This window comes from Pelodiscus sinensis, chromosome 1 (genome assembly GCF_052426305.1).
Source record: "Pelodiscus sinensis isolate ZL-2025 chromosome 1, ASM5242630v1, whole genome shotgun sequence".
Lineage (NCBI taxonomy): Eukaryota > Metazoa > Chordata > Testudines > Trionychidae > Pelodiscus > Pelodiscus sinensis.
This window is the reverse complement of record NC_143052.1, coordinates 57,850,746-57,872,331: the sequence shown is the minus strand read 5'-3', so window position 1 is coordinate 57,872,331 and position 21,586 is coordinate 57,850,746. Positions and strand designations below refer to the sequence as shown.

Genomic DNA, 21,586 nt, shown 5'->3' with positions numbered 1-21,586 from the left:
TTTAGTTGTCTCTGCTGCTGCATCTTCTCCCAATGGAGCGAATGATATATTTCTCAAGTTGATAGCTTAACAATTGCTGGATACAAGACACACATTACTTTATTTTCAGACTGTCCATGAATATAGGGATTCAGTTTCTCAATCAGAGAAGTGTGTATGGTCTGAATCTTTATTTCCAGATACTAGTGTACTCAAATAACTAGAATGTAGCTACTTCATGAAAAGAAAATTGCAATGATAATATCCCTTTGTTGCCTCCATTTGGCATTAGCATGGATACTAGTAATGAAGTTTATATGAAATGGGACATTTTGTTTGTATATTAAAAGCAGGAGAGAAATAACACGAGAAACACAAAACACAAAGATATGACAACTAGCTGGGACTTGATCTAACATACTAAGAATGTTTTTCCTCAACTATTAGACTGCAAACCTATTTTTTGAAGTTGTGTGTTACTAATTTGTTCACTATTTTACACAGCCCAATCTGTCATTAGTATCCTCTCAAAGGACTGACAGTATATGGTTATTTAAACAGAGTTGTTCAGTGCTTAATTTGTAATGAAGTGCCATAGCTCAAGCAATTAGGTTCCAGGGCTCAAGGAAAATTATTACTTCCATAACTGATGTGGCAAACAAAAATGTGCCAGAATGGTGAACCTGACAAGCCTAGAGGTGTCCCCATGGGGCTGAGCTCTGGCACAAATTATGCACTGGAGGTGTTCTTCTAATTAAGCTGGATGAATCTTTTACTCCACCCGTACAATGCCTTTGGGATATAATCTGGGTTGGTCCCTTCAGACGTGAGGTTGCTTGTATAGATTTCACTGTCATTCTATTTGAATACTGCATACATTTTATTTTTCTTACTGCATTTTAGGTTTGTCGAGCTCACATTGTGGCTGCTGTCTACCTACAAAATATACACTATTGTTTCGATAAACGTTTGGATACTTACTAGATCAGGATGCCTTTCAAAAGTGGATTAGAATTAACTGAGTTGCAGAATATGACTGTCCCTGAGGATGATAACATCAGCAATGATTCAAATGATTTCACAGAGGTAGAAAATGGCCAGATAAATAGGTGAGTATTTTTCCACTGATGCTGTCTATCCTGTGAAACACACTGTTTAAAAACAGCATTTTAATTTTCAGTATATCTCTTGAATTATTCATTATCGAGTCATGCTCCATTTGAAGATGTAATTTGAATTTCATATGTGACATCTGTTGGGCATAGTCTGCAATAGCAGATAAAGCAGACAGAGTAGCAATTTATTCATCATTTGAATTTTTCAAATGAGTCTAATAAAATATATAAACATATAGAATAGCAGAATGCTAACATTTCAAAATATCTGTATGTACAATACAAAAAATAAAAAAACATTAATAACATTAGACTGACAGAAACATTTTGAGCAAAGATATAGGATTTTCAATTAAGTTTGTTCCACAATCTGATTTTTGTAACCACATTGGCCACAAAAATGTTTTTTGACTTCTGTGAATTTATAACTCATGCTGTTAACAAGAAATGTAGATAATATCTTCCTGTCTGTATTTAAAACTCTGAAAATTAGAATGTATAAAAAAAACCTTTGCTCCTAAATGTTGCAGGATCAAAAACTGAATGGAAAAATGCACTTTTAGAAAGAGGAAGAGATTTATAACTAAGGTTTAAATTTAAATATAAATAAATATAGACTCTGCTCAGCAATTAAATACAATTTTTGTATATGCTTTCTGTTAATTTAATAAAATAGAACAAGAGTTGTTCAATCATAATAAACCCTTCCAGGCCTTATTGCCAGGTAAAGGATTACATTTCCAGGTTTTAAATAGTCTTCATGTTGCACTAGAATGGCTGGGTTTTTTTTTTGTTTTGTTTTTGGTGGGGTTTTTTTGTGTGTGGGTTGGGTTTTTTTGAGCTGGAAACAAGCCATCCTCCTCTTCTGAAACGTCATTCATATTTTGCAGAACAAAGAGGGGGGATGAGAGAAAAGAAAAGGTGCCATTTAAGGTTCACAAACCTGCCAGGAACTATTTTTGTGTGGACCCCTGTGCCCATACACAGTCCTGTGGACTGTAATAGGACTGCCGGAGTAAAAGTGTCCACTTTCAATTATTTTACAGGAGCTGAACCAAAAACTGCTTATTCTCCCACTCTACTGACAGACAATAGGTAGCAAATGTTTGCAGGAATGGGCACTGAGGGTACGTCTAGAGTTTAGACTGTGAAGATCTATCAGAAAAAGATACACAAAATACGCTCTGCATTTTGCGTATCTTTTTTCAATACTTTTTCGGAAGAGCCTTTTCCGAAATTTGGCCCATCTAGACTGGGTTAAATTTTGGACAAAAAACCCTCTTTCGAAAGCCCCCTTCTTCCTCGTGGAACAAGGAATACAGAGGCTTCCAAAAGAGCGCGTTTGCTCTTCTACAAAAGAAAGCGAAGAGCAAATGTGTTCCCTGGATGCGGCAGAGTTTAGGATCCCGAAACACCCTTCTCCCCCTCCCACAGTCTAGCCGTACCCTTAGTGACTGAGTATACTGCCTAGATGTGCATGGGGAGCAGACTGACCCAGTGGGAAAAGAATATCAGCCACCTCTGTGGAAGAGTTCTTCTCTCCTCGGACCTTTCCAAAATCATTCCCAGTCTTGAGACCATCAGGCTGGAGGAAGAGTAGGCAGGTTAGTGGGGGGTGCACACTGACAACCAACCCTTCCTCTGAATCTCAGAGTGGAAAGACAATGCCGTCCTGGATATGTTGCATTTCTGTGCTCCCCACCACTGTAGTGGAGATACCCCTTTAAGGGGAAGTCCCCGGGGCAGCTGCAAGACATGAAATCTCTGTCAGTGTGATTTCTCCAGGTGCAGTCATGTGAGATACCAGAGACCCAGAGTTTCCACACAGAAGTGCCTAGCTTCTCAGTTATGCCCTGAGGTTCAAAGACCCATAGATGTTCCACAGTGGGGTACAAATTCCTGTCAATGACAGGGGAAATCTCTGTGAAAAGAATCTTGTGCATGTTTTAAACAGCAATGAGTAGTGAGAGCAGTCATCGACCATCAAAGCACATGCTACAGCTGGAAGGGCAGCAAAGTCCAAGGTGGGGAAAGAGGCAGGAAGGAGGCGTTCAAATGGTGAAAGGTGCCTGAGGTGAAAAAAAGAGTTGGGTGGGAGCGGAGGCAAATTAACCAAAAAACTGTAACTAAGAACAGAAAAGGTTTTATCAACTTTCTGCCTCACATAGTAGACAAAAGCATTCCAGAAACCAGCTCACTGGGATGGGAGAGGGTGCCAAAATGAGATATCATTGAGCTATAGCTGGAAGCTCAGCCAGGGGGTGCATTAGTACGCAGCTATCCAGGGAGGGCCCTACAGAAAACTGATGCTATAGTGCATCGCTGTATTTCCACAGTGCTTGCATCTGCCTCTTCTAAGAGCAGGAGTTAAACCTCTCTCATTGTCACTACAACCCCAGCCTGCTCCTGCAAAACTCAGTGGCAAAACTCACTTTGACTTCAGTGGAAGTAGGATTGGGCCTCAATCTAAAAGGGTGGCTTATTAGTTTATATTGATATAAATGACATGCATTCAAGGAGATAGCATTCCATTCTGCAATGCTGTTTTCATGCTTCTTGACAGATGAGTCACTCCCCTTCCTTTTATCTTTCTCTGTCACCATTATGACTCATGCTGTACGTCTCCTGTATACTAGCACAGTGTTTCTCAACCTATTTTTGTAACGTACCCCTTTTAATATATATATATATATATATATATATATATATAAGTACACCCAGTACCTACAATTTTCTGGACACAATTTTTTTTTCTACCATTGCAACACATTTATTTAAACAACTTAATTGTCATCAGGTGCTCGATGAAATTTTTGGGTATAAAAAGAACAAAAATAATAAAGTGCTGTAAAACGTAAAACAAAAATATAGTTTTCTCCAGATTTCAGTTGTGTTGACGTACCCCCCAGACTTCTCTCGAGTACCCCTAAGGGTACTCGTATCACTGGTTGAGAAACATTATACTAGCAGAAGCAGCAAGGAGTCCTGTGGCACCTTATAGACTAACCGAAGTGTTGGAGCATAAGCTTTCGTGGGCAAAGACCCTCACCGCTTTTGCAGATTCAGACTAACACAGCTACCCCTCTGATACTGTACTAGCAGGTTTGTGGCTGTATCTGATGTCACATTTGTTGCCATCTCACATGTGATCTAGGGCTATGTGAATGTCTAAAGCCCATGGAAGTCAATAGATGTTTTTCCATTCACTTTATCAGGCTTCATAATAGGCTTATCATTTAAAAAATAATGTTTGGTTGTTTTGGCTTGTTGGCTTTGCACGGTACATTTCACATCTAGTCTCAGTTACTTACAGATCTTTGATAGGCATATGTTTTCATGACCAAGGTTAGCAAGGATTTGGGGGGGAAGATCTGCCTAGGTAAGTCTGTCTATGAAGCAAATGACACTAGTGTTTGTTTTTAAACCAAAACAAAACCACAAAATTCAACATGAAAAATTCTTCAGACACAGTCAGACTTTGCTTGGGTTTCAACTAAAGGCTTGTAGGCCTAAAAATAAAATCTCATATAAAGCTTGCAAGGGTTTATTCTGTGTTTGAACTTGAAACTTACACATATGTTATAACACTAAGGGCTTGTCTGCAAATGTAATTGTTCTTGTTAACTCCAAGTGTGGACATCTTGTTCTGGAATAAGAATGCTAAGTACTTGTTTAGCTTAATCCACTAGAAATTAACAGTTCTACATGTAGGTAAACCCTGAGTTTCTTAGTGAAAGATCTGTAGAGGGAGGATACTCAACACTTCCAACTTAGCCTCCCCATTTCAATGCATTCCCTTATTGGTGCTCCATTAACCATATATGTGGTCTATATTAGTATTACCATATGGTACTCTGTCTCAATACCATTGTCAGCCATTGTGTTAGTTTGGCATGATGTGGAACATAGCTTGCCCAGTGTAGACAAGAAAAAGTTGTGTTTTGCCTCTTAAATATGATGAATTCCTTAGTGAGCTAGCTGGGTTAGTGGACACAATGCTGAATGCTGTTCATCTTGGTCTCTGCCGACCAATAAACCATAGTCATCCAGCTAACAAGATTATTGAGAGTTGTGCTCAGACATGGTTGTTTTGTAGTGTGAGCTGCACAAAGGATTTTATGCAGTCTTGTCTCTCCTCACATTGGAGATTTTTATCTATGGCCGTGTCCAGACTCAGGGGTTTTTTCGGGAAAAGTAGCCTTTTCCCGAAAAAACTTCCCCTGCGTCCAGACTCAAGCCGCGTTCTTTCGAAATTATTTTGAAAGAACGCGGCTTTTCTTTCGATGGCGGTAAACCTCATTTCACGAGGAAGAACGCCTTCTTTCGAAAGTTCCTCTTTCGAAAGAAGGCGTTCTTCAATATAAAGAGGCCATCTTCGAAAGAGAGCATCCAGACTCGCTGGGTGCTCTCTTTCGAAAAAGCGGATTTCTCTTTCGAAAGATCCGCCTGCAGTCTAGACGCAATCTTTCGAAAGAGGCTCTTTCAAAAGATGCTTTAGAAAGAGCTTCTTTCGAAAGAAGCCTGCAGTCTAGACATAGCCTATGCTAGACATATATATTGTAGCCCAATGTCTGTGACTCTGTAACGCTGAAATACTGGCTGTTCCCTCTGGACAGCGCTGTTGCCTTCCACTGTGGCGCTTGGCTGACTTCTGCACCGCTCAGCCAGGCCGCCGTGTGGGAGCAAGTGGCGCAAGCGACCATTTGGGCTCTGCGGTCCCCTGAGTGAGAGGCAGGAGGGGGAGGAGAAGAGAAAGAAAGAGACAGAGGCAGGAGGCGGAGGAGAGCTGAGAGAGAGAGAGTGGGGGAGGCAGTAGGAGGAGGAGAGAGAGATGGAGCGAGAGACTGGAGGCTCAGGAGAGAAGACTGACGTGGAGGAGAGACCTAAAAATCCCATCTTTTGATGGGCTAATTGGCTAGTTAATTTAGAAGGATGCAGGAAAATATAGGATTTGTCACCTTTGTAACAGCTAGATAGTTATTAAAGCACTTTCTAAAAGCACTTCTGCCTAACTAGATTTAACACAGTTGAGTCAGCCATTTTGTTTAAGCTTTAAAACCAGGTTTGCTAAGGACTTGTCTACATGATGAAGGAATATGCACTAACAATGTTGCACATTAGTTGGCCATTGTAAATCTTGCTAGTATGCACTAAAGCAGGAGTGGGGAACCTCAGGCCTGGGGGCAGATGTGGACCTTGGCTTGCCTGGATCCGGCCCCTGATGCTCAGGGCTCTCCCCTCCCCCTGCCCCAGTATTGAGGATCCCATGCTTGTGTTCCAGCCCCACTCCCTACCCCGCCAGGCTAGAATACATAAAATCTACTAGTCTGAGCCCCACTAGGCTCTGCTGTGTGAGGGGAATGTAGGGAGTGTCTTTCTCCTCAGTCGGGGGCCACATCAGAGAGGGTTTTTTTTCTCACTTGTGTGTGGCCCCCAACACATTAGTGTACTTTAGAAATCACACTCTTGTAAAATATACAATGCTGAACCATGTAGGCAAGGACTAATTCAGTTAAAAGAAATATTGCTATTACCAAATGTCCACCATCTATGCTGTTTTTAAAACTCAAACTCTGGTTTGTGCCCCAGAATATATGGAGCCTAAGCTTTAGCATAGTGATAAATTAAGAGGAGGGAAAAATAGGTTAAGACAAAAATAGGTTCCTTCTTTGTGAGCCATAAATAAATATGGACTTACTACCAGTAGGAACTGATTATTTTTAAAAATAAGTGGTCCTGTGTCACCTTAAAGAGGCATCTACACTACAGGGCTTAACTTAAAATAAACTATGAAAATTGAGCTATGTCAATTGCGTATCTTATTTCAAAATAGCTTTTGAAATAGGGAGAGTCCACATGCACTTATTTCGAAATAGAGCACTCTTCCTCCAACCTCCTTTATTCCTCATACAATGAGGGCTACAGGAGTCAGAATAAGAAGTCCTCCAGCTTGACAGTATTTTGACACTATTTTGAAATAACTGCCTGCTGTGTAGATGTGGACTAAGTTATTTGAGAATAGTGCTAGTTATTTTGAATAGTGTTGCAGTGTAGACATACCCTGAGGGTATGTCTACTCTACCCTCCTAGTTCGAACTAGGAGGGTAATGTAGGCATACCGCACTTGCAAATGAAGCCCGGGATTTGAATTTCCCGGGCTTCATTTGCATAAGCGGGGTTCCGCCATTTTTAAATCCCCGCTCGTTCGAACCCTGGGCCGTGCGGGTACACGCGGCACGAACTAGGTAGTTCGAACTAGGCTTCCTAGTTCGAACTACCGTTACTCCTCATTCCACGAGGAGTAACGGTAGTTCAAACTAGGAAGCCTAGTTCGAACTACCTAGTTCGTGCCGCGTGTAGCCGCGCGGCACAGGGTTCGAACGAGCGGGGATTTAAAAATGGCGGAGCCCCGCTTATGCAAATGAAGCCCGGGAAATTCAAATCCCGGGCTTCATTTGCAAGTGCGGTATGCCTACATTACCCCGCTAGTTCGAACTAGCGGGGTAGTGTAGACATACCCTTAGAGACTAACTACAATATATAGAATCATGAGCTTTCATGGGCAAAACTCACTTCATCAGATGAATTTGACTGGAAATAACAAAACCCAAGAAATATATGTAACAACGGAAGAAGTATCTGTCAGTTGTAAGACCTGTTAATGAAGCTAATTAAGTGGGCTGGATGTGTCTCATACATAGCTTTTGATGTATGGAACATATCCAGCCCATTTAATTAGCTTTATTAACACAGGTCCTACAAATCCACAGGTACTTCTGCTGTTCTATATCTTGGTTTCTGTTATTTCCACTCCAGTTCATCTTTTTTGCCCGTGAAAGCTCATGATTCCATATATTTTGGTTCGTCTCTAAGATGCTACAGGACCACTCATTGTTTTCAAAGTTACAGACTAACACGACTACCCCACTGAAATCAATTATTTTTAAGTTACATTGGAAAGTTTTATAAAATCTGTTTGCATGCAGCTGCGATGCACTAACTGTTAAAATGAAGAATGACAGTATACAGGAATTAATGGTGTCTTTTAATAATGAACAAGCTGCTTGAAACAAAGAATTATGAACAGGTTAATGAGTCAAAAAGGCATTTAAGACCATGGATTGTCTTATGGTGTGGTGGTGTAGTAGTTTGCACAATGGCCTCCACTCTCTGTGGGAGCTAATTATTGTACTTTATGTTAGTGTTCCAAATATAAAGGGTTAATAAAAGACTAACAGATGTCTTAAAAATGAATAGTCAATTGTTATAAAATCCAAAAGGTCAGTTGCTTATAACTATGACTTATAATTAGCACTGAGGAGAAATGGGAATTTTCATCCAGTGGAAAATTCTAGTATTTCAACATTTGTTTTCATCCTGAATTGGAACAAAAAAAATTGAACTATCGAAATTTTTCACAGAATAAATATTCTGAAAAATGTTTAATCAGTTTGTTGAACTGACCCAAAGTGCACCATTTTAAGTCAGTTCAGCATTAAGATACATTTTCTGGTGGTGCCACATTGCTTCATTGGAGCTGTAATTTGGAAGCTTGATGCACTCCTTCTGCTTTAAGGGTGTGTCTAAACTACATGGCTCCGTCGATGGAGCCATGTAGATTAGGCTGATTGGCGGAGGGAAATGAAGCCGCGATTTAAATTTAAATGGGTGCCGCGCTCTGCCGACCATCTGATGATCAGCTGTTTGTTGGCAGATCGGGACAGTCTAGACGCGCCACGGTCGACAAGTAAGCATACCTGCGCCAGTCGACAAAGGCTTCCTTGTCGACCGCGGCGCGTCCAGACTGCTCCGATCCGCTGACAAACAGCTGATCATCAGCTGGTCGGCAGAGCGCCGCAGCCATTTAAATTTAAACAAAGCCACGATTATTTAAATCGCATCTTCATTTCCCTCTGCCGATCAGCCTAATCTACGTGGCTCCGTCGATGGAGCCATGTAGTTTAGACACACCCTAAGTGTCAGGCTCCGTGACCTGACCCTATTCCTATGATGTACCATGTGATCCCAAAATATACAGACATCTTGGTCAGAGTCTTAGAGGAGTCTGTGTTGCATTGTGGGAGATGTAGGCCAGCTTGGGAATGGAGCTTATAGTAAAGAATGGAGGCCTGCATTCAATTGCCTTGAGGCAATGTGGCATAGAAGTATGAAATTATTGTAGAACTGGCTCTAAGCAAAGCATTTTGGCCAATTCAGCAAACCAAAATATTTCTATTCTGGTTCAATAGGCCTAAAACAAAATCACTAATTTTGATTTTCCCAATTAAAATGTGCAAAATTTTGGCAAAACTAAACTTTGTGGAGGATTTCAGTTTTGCATTTGTGGCCCCTGAATGAGTAGAAAGACACTCCCTACATTCCCCTCACTGCATTTTCCATCAAAAAAATCTCTTGTATGGAAAATTCTGTCCCAGCAGTTCTGCTTATAATATCTATTGGGCTACGTCTACACTGGCCCCTTTTCCGGAAGGGGCATGTTAATTTCAGCGATCGCAATAGGGAAATCCGCGGGGGATTTAAATATCCCCCGCGGCATTTAAATAAAAATGTCCGCCGCTTTTTTCCGGCTTTTAAAAAAGCCGGAAAAGAGCGTCTATACTGGCCCCGATCCTCCGGAAAAAGCGCCCTTTTCCGGAGGATCTTGTTTCTACTTCAAAGTTCCTACTTTTCTAAAAGCCGGAAAAAAGTGGCAGACATTTTTATTTAAATGCCGTGGGGGATATTTAAATCCCCCGCGGATTTCCCTATTGCGATCGCTGAAATTAACATGCCCCTTCCGGAAAAGGGGCCAGTGTAGACGTAGCCCTTGTGTGTCTATAACATTCTGTAATGTATACTACTCAGCTCTGTAACAATCTTAAAATATTTATTACTCACTTATTATACCTTTATAAACATTTTTAATGGAGCCTTAATATAAAGTATGTTGATAATCTCAGAATCTACAGGATTTTAATTTCTAAAAAGGGCCTAAATGGCTAGGGATAAGCAGAGGGGAGGAAAAATATAATATTACAGAAAATATTTTTTATTTAAAGTCTGGGAAAAGGCAGAATCAATCAAAATCCTCAGACATTCCAAACAAGACTTTAAAGTCCAGAAGAAACAAAACTCCTCTCTGTGCTTCTTATTACTCCACAAGCAGAGTTTTTCCGTGAGAAATCCTGAGTGTTCTGTAAACTTTTCCCACTCAGCAGTCTACATTGAGAGTTTGGCTAAAAAAATATATCAAAAGTATATCGGTTCCAATTCACTAGAAGACAAATTCTGTTTTATATGAATTAAAAAAATCTGTATAGTTTTTTTAATTCATAGTGAGCAATAAAGTATGAGTTTTCCCTCAAAGAGGGTGACTTATTTGCATCTCATATGTAACTGGAAGAACATTATTGTCTAACCTAAACAGATTCAGGACTCTTGGCATTGACACTGCAACTGTATTTTTGAGTTCACTTGCTGTAACTTTCTGAAAATGAATAATTTCTAAAGTGTATATGAAATGAAATAGTTGACTCAAATGTAGATAAGCAAAATCAGACCGATCTGATAGATGTGAGTCAAATCTGTAAAAATAGCATGGCTTTAAGTACATTTTAACAGCAATATGTGTGCCTGTTTGTCTGGGTTTAAGTGGTAAATTTATAAGGGAGTTATATACGAGAGATGATGACTAAGACTTTTCAATATATTTTCCATAAGAGGTTGTTATCCTTCAGAAGCCGCAGACAGAGCACAGAGCTGAAGAGTTAGTTGACTAAATATATTTAACACCACTGAAGTCAGCGGAGATACAGACATCTGAATATGGCCTATAGGTAAAACAACGCCACATTCTCAGCATATATTGCCAATAATAAGGTCACAGCCAGCGTAGTGAGAAGTTTAGTAGAACTTTACATTCAAAGGTGCAGAGGTACTATAGGTAAGGCTTCTGATTTAAGATTTTAACAGATAACACTGATTAACTGCTCCCTGCCCAATACTAGGAATGTAATAGTGTAGTGTAGTCGATTAACTGATAAGCAAAAGCTTATAAGTTAATGCTATAGACCAGAGGTTCCCAAACTTTTTGACACGGGGACCAGTAAATCCATTCACGAGCCTTTGGAGGACCTGTAACATTCATTTGCATATTTACATATTCATTAAGCAAATGATGACTATACAAATACGTTATTTCTGGTCCTCCCAAAGCCCGCAGTGCCAGCTTTAGCAAAGCTTTTGATACGGTCACCCACAATATTCTTGCCAGCAAGTTAATGCAATATGGATTGGATAAATGGACTGTAAGGGTATGTCTACACTAGCCCACTAGTTCAAACTAGGGATGCTAATGTAGGCATTCGAAGTTGCAAATCAAGCCCAGGATTTAAATCCTCCCCGGGAGGGGGGGAGCCCTGAGCCTTGGGGGCCGGATCCAGGCAAGCCAGAGGTCACATCCAGCCCCCAGGCCTTAGGTTCCTCACCCCTGATATAGGCAATGTTGCTGCTCCCTGGCTAGTATTTAAGAGCCTCTCTGCATGGAGCAGTATTGCAAACTATGGGGCATGATTTTTAAAACACACATTAACTAGGTTGGAAGACTTTAAACACACATTAACGAGGTTGGTTTGACACAGTTTGTTCTTGACAAATCCATGTCATGTTAATCTAACATGTGTGTCACTTTTTATATATAGTAAAAATGAAATAATAGATCTTTAGGGAGGCACTTGAAGAAGCTTTTCATTACAGTATCAAAGTGAGAGTTCAAAAAACCCCTGGATTTTTAATATCTACATATAACTCAAAAAACGTTTAAAAAAAAACCTCCGTAAATTATCTCAAAAGATAAAGCCTTATAGATAGCCCACAATACCTTTTGGTGTATTAAAGCAGTGATTCCCAACCTTTTTTATACTGGGGTCCAGCAACCCCATTCACAAACTTTCGGCAGACTGGTAACATTTTATTTGCATGGTTGCATATTCATTATGCAAATAACAAATATGCAAATACGCAAACCCCTAGAGCTCCCCACCCCTCCACTAACTCCGCCAGCCACTGAGCCCAAAGTCCCTGTGCCTAAGCCACCCCAGAGGTCCATGTGTAAGTAACAAGAAGACTGGGGATCCTGCAAAAACTAAACACCCAGGGCAAAGGTACCACAAGGATCTTAGCAGAGAAAGAAGTGGGGGGAAATAAATGCAAGAAATGTAAGCTGCAGATGGTAAAGCACAAAGGCAAGGCACAGACAAATGTTTTTAAAAATAGCAGTGTGCTTTTGTTTTCCTGGTAACAAAAGATTTCTAGTGTGCACATTGTGATAACAAAGCAAAACATGGGGGCTGTGTCTACATTGGCACCCCTTTCCGGAAAAAGGATGCTAATGTAGACTTTGGAATAGGCAAATCCGCAGGAGATTTAAATGCGGGAGAAAAGCGCCAGTCTAGACGTTATTCTCCGGAAAATAAAGCCTTTTCCGGAGGATTTCTTATTCCTACTTTCAAGGAAAAGGGCTTTATTTTCCGGAGAATAACGTCTAGACTGGCGCTTTTCTCCGGCTTTTCCCAAAGCCGGAAAAAAGCGGCAGCCACGTTAATGCAAATGCCGCGGGGGATATTTAAATCCCCCGCGGATTTGCCTATTCCAACGTGCTACATTAGCATCCCTTTTCTGGAAGGCTATATCACTAAACTTAGAGAGTGTCTCAGAGTGATACCCTGTTAGTCTGTAACTTCAAAAATGAGTAGTCTTGTGGCACCTTAGAGACTAACAAAAATATATAATATCATGCGTTTTCGTAAGTAAGACTCACTTATCAGATGAGTGTGGAGTTGAAATAGCAGCGTCCAAGATGCATGTAATAGCAAAAGAAGTATCTGGCAATTATAGGACTCATGTTAATGAAGCTAATTAAGAGGGCTGATTGTGTCCCATTCATAGCTATACATATTCATAGCTTTACAACACTAAAAGATCACATACAGTAGGATGAGCCTCCTATGGTTGAGTTTATTGTCCTGATGGCTAAGATCTACCAGACACACCACTCCACAGGACCTAGACTAATATGTTCTCTTAATATGTATGCAAATTAATTACCATCTGTCTACAGAAGCTGTATTTCTCTTGTACTAAAGATCCAGGAATAGCTTTCTATATTTGTTAGGTCTGATTCTGTTCTCACACTAGTGTAACTCCAGGGACTGATTTACACAAGTGTAAATGAAGCATAATCAGGCTCATTATAGCCCTTTAAATAGCTAAGTTTGACCCCCTTTTGCAAGTATCAAATCATATTGTGTTATAGCATTAAAATGCATATTCATATTCAATAAGTCTTCATGGTAGAAAATGTATTCTCTGACTTCTTTTCAGCAAGTTTATTTCTGATCGGGAGAGCCGAAGAAGTCTCACCAACAGTCACTTGGAAAAAAAGAAATGTGATGAATATGTAAGTCTCTCTGTCAATATACTGTCCATTGTAAACTATGCAACCCTTATATTTGCTGCGCACCTGCAACTCCATTTGAGCCAAGGGGAGCTGTATGTTCTTGGCACCTCTGAAAAATCAGTTTCTATGGTTAGTGGAAGGTGTTTTAAAAAACACTGAAACTATTTCAGATAATATATATTGTCCATAGAATTTCTGTTCTATGAGTGCATTTGTCCACAAGGCAGTAATTGGAATGTCCATGTGAAATGGTTTGCTAGGATTTATTCTCTTTCAAATCTCGCTTTGTATTTTTCATTGCTACTGTTTCATTGATGTGGTAGTAATTTTATTTTCCATAATGTAAAACTTGGAATTCACAGTATATGTGCACTGTACATTGAAGTCCAAACTATTTATATATCCATTTTTCCTGTGTTCAGATTCCAGGAACAACCTCATTGCGAATGTCTGTCTTTAATCTCAGCAACGCCATTATGGGTAGTGGAATTTTAGGCCTTGCCTTTGCATTAGCCAACACAGGAATCCTCCTTTTTGTGTAAGTATCCATAGTGAATAGCAAGACTGGGCACAATTTCATTTTAATTTAAGAATGTTTGCATTTAGAGAGAATGTGATTGTTTATAGACCATTCAAAACACATTGGGCTGCTTTACTAATTGAAGTAGGCTGCCTATATAAGTAGCTTGGATTTCAGAGATGCTGGCTTCAGTAGTAGCCACTAATGCTCAGATCACTGATTTAGGTAACTAAACATGGACTTAAATATCCCAAGTTTGGTCATTTTAGTAATGGACTTCAGATACATATGTACCACAATGTTTAGTAAAGAAAAGACATGAGGGTAATCCTAGACCTGTTAAATTCAATACAAGTTTAGCCATTGGCTTCAATGAGGACATGATTTCACTTGGAGAATCCAAGCTGCACAATAATTAGAACATTTGTTGGACAAAAAATGGTACAAGAAATGTTAATTTATAAGCAAGAGAATAGACAAAAGAAAATGTATATTTCAATTACTAATTTGCTGCCTTACTTCTACCAAAGCCCTAAAAACAAAATGTAAAGAACCACACACCTTTGATGATTCTTTGAGTGTTCTATGTCCAGGTCCAGAATCTAATTCTTCTCTACCCATTCCCTGGGTAAAATGCCCAGAAGGCCAGTTGTCTGTTAAGACACAGATAGTAGATTACATTTACATATTTTAAATCTGTAAGCAGCTAAATATCTGTGATTAAGGACCTGTCCTGTTCTCCAAGAATCAATGGAGAGTTTTGCCAGTGACTTCACGAATCTTGTTGTTTAAGTGAATACACAGTGTGAAATTACTTCTGAAAAGCAAAGCATATTAAAATCGTTCAGCGTAAGCACAGTATGTAATATAAATATAATGTAATTTAGAAAGAGTGGGCTAAGCTGTGCAGTTTGCACAACTCATTCGAGGCAATGTGGAGCTGCTCCCCCCAGGGGAAGTACTAACACAAATTGTATCTCTCTCAAAACTGCCTACTCTGCATAGGGTATGTCTACACTACCACCCTAGTTCGAACTAGGGTGGTTAATGTAGGCAACCGAAGTTGCAAATGAAGCCCAGGATTTGAATTTCCCGGGCTTCATTTGCATCTTGCCAAGCGCCGCCATTTTTAAAGCCCTGCTAGTTCGGACTCCGTGCCCGCCGCTACACGCAGCACGGAGTAGGTAGTTTGGATTAGGCTTCCTATTCCAAACTACCGTTACTCCTCATGGAACGAGGTGAACCGGTAGTTCGGAATAGGAAGCCTAATCCGAACTACCTACTCTGTGCCGCGTGTAGCCGAGGGTACGGAGTCCGAACTACCGGGGCTTTAAAAATGGCGGGGCCCGGCAAGATGCAAATGAAGCCCGGGAAATGCAAATCCCGGGCTTCATTTGCAACTTCGGTTGCCTACATTAACCACCCTAGTTCGAACTAGGGTGGTAGTGTAGACATACCCATAGGGATTTACACATCGTTATCTATAACAGGGATAGGCAAATACTGGCCAAGAGGCCGCATCTGGTCCACCAAGGTTAGTCCCTAGTGGATCCCCACCTCTATGTTTATCTGTGCCTCCACACATATCAGGCAGTTGCAACTCTCGTTGGCCATGGATTGCCATTCATGGTCACTGTGAGCAGTGGGAGGCAGTGTCCCAGTCCGTACTGTCTCTCGCCACTCCCATTGGCCACAAATGGTGATCCATGGCCAGTGGGAGCTGTGATCAGCCCATTACTTGTGGAGGCACAGTTAAACATACCAGTGGTGGGCCACCACTATTTTACTGCCCACCCCTCATCTACAAGGTCCCACTGAGTGGTGTGGCGAGAAACATGAGTGTGGTTTCTCCTGGTCCCTTTAAGGTGAATGTATTTATTGCAATGTGGAGGCAGTAAGTAATCCCGGCTGCTAGGGACAATTATTGTGCCTGTTATTCAAGTTAATCACAAAAGAGGACCAGGGAAATGTCTTGGACATAACCCCCAGTGGCAATGCAGATTACAGTCTGGCCTCAGATACCTAGCTGCTTCATATTTGCCCTAAAACCAAGGGAAAATACAGCTGGATAGGCAAAGCTGAAGAGTTCCAGTTCAAATGCATAGGATGCAAATCCAAGTTTTGGATTTTTAATATTTAGGGATATTTTAAGATTTAATATCTTTAATATCCACGAGGCGTACAGATAGTTCGGAATGGCTTGCTAGTCCGAACTATCTAGCCCGTGCCGCGTGTAGCCGCGCGGCACGGGGTTCGAACAAGCCGGCATTTAAAAATGGCGCCGGCCGGCTTATGCAAATAAAGCCCGGGAAATTCAAATCCTGGGCTTCATTTGCACGTTCGGTATGCATACATTACCCCACTAGTTCGCACTAGCGGGGTAGTGTAGACATACCCATATAGTCTTTTCATACTGAATGTAAAATAAACAAAGCAACAAAAAGATGTATTGTTATGTATCATTTGTATAACTTAACACCATAGGTAGCTATGGTGCTAGCCCATAACAGAATCCTACCTCCCACGAGGGAAGGATTACATTTAAAAGAAGATATAAAATAAAACAAGACCCCACAGCAGCTTATAGGCTGATATGGCTAATAACTATGGGTATGTCTACACTGCAAAGTTAATTCAAAATAACAGCCGTTATTTCGAATTAATTTTAATAGCGTCTATACATCCAAACTGCTATTTCGAATTTAATTCAAAATAGCGGAGCCCTTAATTTGAATTTGGTAAACCTCATTCTACGAGGAGTAACACCAAATTTGACATTGCTATTTCGAATTAAGTGCTGTGTAGACACTTAATTCGAAATAGGGGCCTCCAGCCCTTCCCAGGGAGCCCTGGTGGCCACTCTGGGCACAGCCAGGAAAACTTACTCTCTGCTCCCCCAGCCCCAGAGCCTGGCCATAGGTAGGCCATAGGGTAGACCCTGGCCATAGTGCCTGTGCCAGCTCCAAGCCTGCCAGCCCAGAACCAGCAGTGGCCACCGGGGCCCCTGATCCAGTGACCCCAAAACATGAGCCAGCAAGCCACTGGCAGCCAGCCCTCCACCGCTCCCCAGGAGCAGTCTGCCAGCTCCCTGGAGCCTGACAAGGGCTAGAGAACGCGGGCACCTTTCTGGTCCAGGGTAGAGATCATGGACCTTATTCAGGTTTGGGGGGGATGCCCCCAACGTCCATGATCTCCGCACTAGATGGAGGAACGCAGCCATCTATGGCAGGATAGCTGCCAGCCTGGCCACCAATGGCCACATGCGAACCCAGGAGCAGGTTTGCATGAAAGTCAGGTTGGTCCGGCGAGACCCCCAACCCTGGACCCTGAGCTTCCCCTTCCCCTTTCTTCCCCCTTCCAGCTCCCTCCTCCCAGGTTTCCCCCTCCCCTCTCCCACCCTCTTTCTTCCCCTCTCCCACCTCCTTTTCCCAGTCTCCCCAGAGGTTCATCCCACCCCCCCTCCGCCCCAGTTTTGTTCAATAAACCCAGTTTCTATTTTTGAACATATGTGCCTTTTATTTGACACCAGGAAGGGGGGCTAGGGAGGGATAAGTGGAAGGACATGATGGAGGAATGGGGCACGAGCCCCCGGTGGGGAGGACTGGGGAGGCTCTGAGGGCTCCTTGGGGTGGACGCTCTCCTGTAGGGCCCCACACACTAAGTCCTAACCTGATGCCCTGCCGGCACTGGTTCCGGCCTGCCTTAACTTCGGTTCAGGGTCCACTCAGTGTGGACGTGCTAATTCGAAATAGCAAAACGCTATTTCGAAATAGTTTTTGTGTATGGATGCGTTATTTCGAATTAACTTAATTTGAAACGGTTAATTAATTCGAAATAGCGCTGTAGTGTAGACATACTCTATGAGCTATGGCATAGAAAGATTTTTCATACCAGCAATGAGGGAGAAATATTTGGAAGGCTGCAGATGAGCTAGGCCCCAGAGAGGCCTTAAGAGGAGGATTCTACAGCCTCTGGCAGTGATTGAGATGAGTTGTGTCCTGATTCCCAGGGAAAGGCCAGTGCAGTGGGGCCACAGTAGCTGCTAGAGCTGATGAGTGAAGGATGAGCATAGCTGCCTCGTGTAGGAGGTAGGGTTCTGTTCCCCCTAGCCTTGTGTTGGTCTTCTGCCCATAGCTATCCATTTGGCTTTGACTGAGGATGAGAATTTTGCTTACATTTCTTATGTGGTTGCCAGTACTTTTTTAAAGTGGACAAAATGTGAAGCATGAGAACAATTTTGATACTAGCGTTGCCTAAACTTCACTGCCTGTGTTTTGAGTGTGCACAGAGCTCGGGGCACTCACATTTTAATTCTATGGGATAATACTGGCGCTAGTCTGTCTAAACCACAGACAGACCTCTCACAAACAGGCTTTTCATATGTCTTTAATGAAAAAGGACATGTTTCTCATAGCAACTAGTGAGACTCCCACAGGGAGGAAAGGAAACAGATCAAAATGTAACCTGGCTGTCTTGCAACTGTTATTTTTATCTCAATGAAGACACCTTTGCTTGGTGTCTGCAAATTAAGGCTCAGTTAGTTTGCTTCAGCAGCCAAGCATAAAGGCTGGAGACATGTCCACATACTGCAAAAATGCACATAATGTTTCCGGTGGAAGCATGTTCAGCAGCAGCAGCTACTGTATCTTATGAATAGGTACAGTGTGGGCTCCCCCAGCACTGCCTTCCAGGCATTATAATGTACAGTATAAGGCAAGGTAGATGAGTCCTTTGGGAAGAGCAATGCCATCACCCGCTGTTGTTTGATGACCCTGTATGATCAAGTAATGCTGTCTGCATCATTTTGGCATGGCCTATATAGTTACACCAAGAGGAATCAGTCTACTTGTGCCCTTACCAGTATACTTGTGCCCTTACCAGTATCCACCCTCCCTGCCAGACATGCACTCGTGGCAAAAGCAGCTATAATTTGATCCCAAAATACATATAGTCTCAAACAGAAAACATTCTCACAGTGTCATTCCTGCATGTTCCGTTCAGTGAAAAGTCTTGTTTTTGTCATTTTAAACTGCCCATCTATCGTAGCAACTTGTTTTCTGTTTAATTGATTTGTTTACATGGTGTCTTATCATAGTATTGTCATGATAGAAATGAAAAAAGTGCCAACAAGATTGTTTTAATACTCCTGTGTTGTCAATCACCATGCAACTGTACACAGAGAGAAGGAACACACTGTGCTTGAATTCTGCCCTGATCTACAGGAGATGGATCATTGAGCAAAGGTTGTGTTGTGCACTTGGCCCTTGGTGCTGCCTCGTTATCAAGCATGCTGCTCAGCCCCTTGAAAATATTGACAGAGCATTTATTACCATTTTAATTCCTGAACTTTTCTGCAAACCATTGATTACAGTGCAGGGGTAAATGGTGAATGCCCCACTGCAGGAAATACTAACCAATAATGGAGGATGCAGCTAATACTTCTGCATCTGCTTCTCTTAGTGTAAGGACAGAGCCTCACAGGTGTCTGCTGTCTCCCCTGCTCAACATTGTGACTCAGAGACCACCAATCTGGGGAGCATACAGCGTAAGGCAGGTTCTGATAGGAATGCTACTCAAGCAAAGTATCACATCTCCTCCCAAGCCAGAGCAGAGCTAGAATGGCTCATAAATTTGAGAAGCCCACTCTGCATCCTTTACAGTAGGCTAGCAGGACACTTGAAGGAGTCAGGCACAACAATATCTGGAGATATTAATATATAGTGGAACTTGGCTTGGGAAAGAATATTACGATGTGGCCCTCATATCCTAAGGCTTAGATAAACACTATCTCTGACTCTTTACTCAGATTTTAGAAACATCACTAGACTAAGTAGTAGGGAGCATATAGCTCACAGCTGCTCTGACTAGATTTTCTTGCTTAGATAGTAGGACATTTTTATTTTGGTTTAGATTGAAAGTGGAAGGGGGTTACTAATTTAAGAGGCTGTAAGCTTTGAGCACCATAAGTTGATCACTGCAGGCCTTCTCTATAAGACATAATGGGCCAGAGTCTCATTTATCGTAGGTCCTCTTTTTATACTACAGCAATATAAAGAAGCCATAAAGCGTGTCAATTATATTTACACTCACTTTAGAACACTATGAAGGTGGCTTAGTGTAAATGAGAATCTCTTCTAATATGTACAACACTAAGAATTCTTTTATTATAATACATTTTATTTTTCATTCTTTTGTAGGTTTCTACTGATTTCAGTGACATTGCTGTCTATTTATTCAATAAATCTCCTGTTGGTATGTGCAAAGGCAACAGGTAATTTGAGATGATAATGTATCAATTTAGCATAAGAGAAAAGGACAAGAAGTCAAAGATGTTCAGAATAAAGCAAGACACCTATTTTTTCTCATCTGTTTGAAGAAGAAAAAAGAAGTCATCAGAGTTACTATAGATTTATACTGGTATAACTGAGACTAACTGTGGCCCATTGCTATAAAGAAAAAATATAGTCAAACCAATTCACAGTGAATTCTGATACCATGAAACTCCATTTAGTGAAGTAGAAGGAAAGACTGTTTCATTGCTTTACAATCTCCAGAATGCAATTCGTGTTATAATGAAACTCTGTATAGTGAAGTTTATCCAGAAATAAGATGACGACATTCAATTAGAGTTGATATTGTTCCCTATAGTATCCATGGTATAATAATGGGTACTTTCCATATTGGGAAGAAGTCACTATCTGGCTATGTCTACACTACAAGAGTTTTCCCAGGATACCAGAGGTATCCCGGAAAAACTCTGCCGCATCCAGTGAACGCGTCTGCTTTTCCGAATTTTTTTTTGGAAGAACAGATGTGCTTTTTCAGCATCCCTATAAACCTCATTTTATGAGGAAGAAGGGGTGTTCCTAAAATGGTTTTTTTTCCAACATTTGGCCCAGTGTAGACGGGCCAAATGTCAGAAAAACCACTTCCAAAAAAAGAAGCGGAAGAAGCTACACAAATTGCAGATTGCAATTTGCGTAGCTTTTTCCAGAAGAACAGTGTAGAGTAGACATAGCCTCTGCCCTTAGGCTCTCATAGTATGTAACTCTAAATATATAAATAAGAGGGTACTATTATAATATTAAACCCTTTATTGTTCCATAGTCTACGAATAGTGTCTTGAGGATACAACATTTTAGTCCAAACTTTCAAAAATGCTTCCACGTTTGAACACCTAATTTGTAAATACAGTTATCATGACCTTGTGTACAGTGACAGCAATTGCATATTGAAATTAGGTATGCAGATGCGCACACGGTTGTCCTTGAAACACTAGCAATTTGTGTCCTGGGTTTTTAGGCTGCTAGGGATGAAATTGCATTAAAACTCAAACTGAATTTTGCTTCTTGTTCATGGGTGTTTTAAAGAGAAAATGTCAACTAAAAGAATATGCAAGAAACCCAAACTGTGAGACAGCTCTTTCGGACAATGTGTGCAGTATAACACCTAAAACATTTATTTTTTATTCTTATTGTACACTCTCTTGAGTTCTTAATGTTGTGCCTTTTCTGC

General features: G+C 41.2%; 1 protein-coding gene across 3 annotated transcripts in view; it reads left to right on the top strand.

Annotated features, from left to right (window-relative positions):
- SLC38A1 (solute carrier family 38 member 1) overlaps positions 1-21,586 on the top strand; it is a 62,520-nt gene that overhangs the window by 16,021 nt on the left and 24,913 nt on the right. For all 3 annotated transcript variants that reach the window (XM_075930497.2, XM_075930507.2, XM_006126482.5), the window contains exons 2-5: positions 883-1,088; positions 13,476-13,551; positions 13,974-14,089; positions 20,269-20,342. In XM_075930497.2, the coding sequence (XP_075786612.1) occupies positions 970-1,088; positions 13,476-13,551; positions 13,974-14,089; positions 20,269-20,342 (385 nt within the window). In that variant the 5' untranslated portion in view covers positions 883-969. The remainder of the gene's footprint in view (positions 1-882; positions 1,089-13,475; positions 13,552-13,973; positions 14,090-20,268; positions 20,343-21,586) is intronic.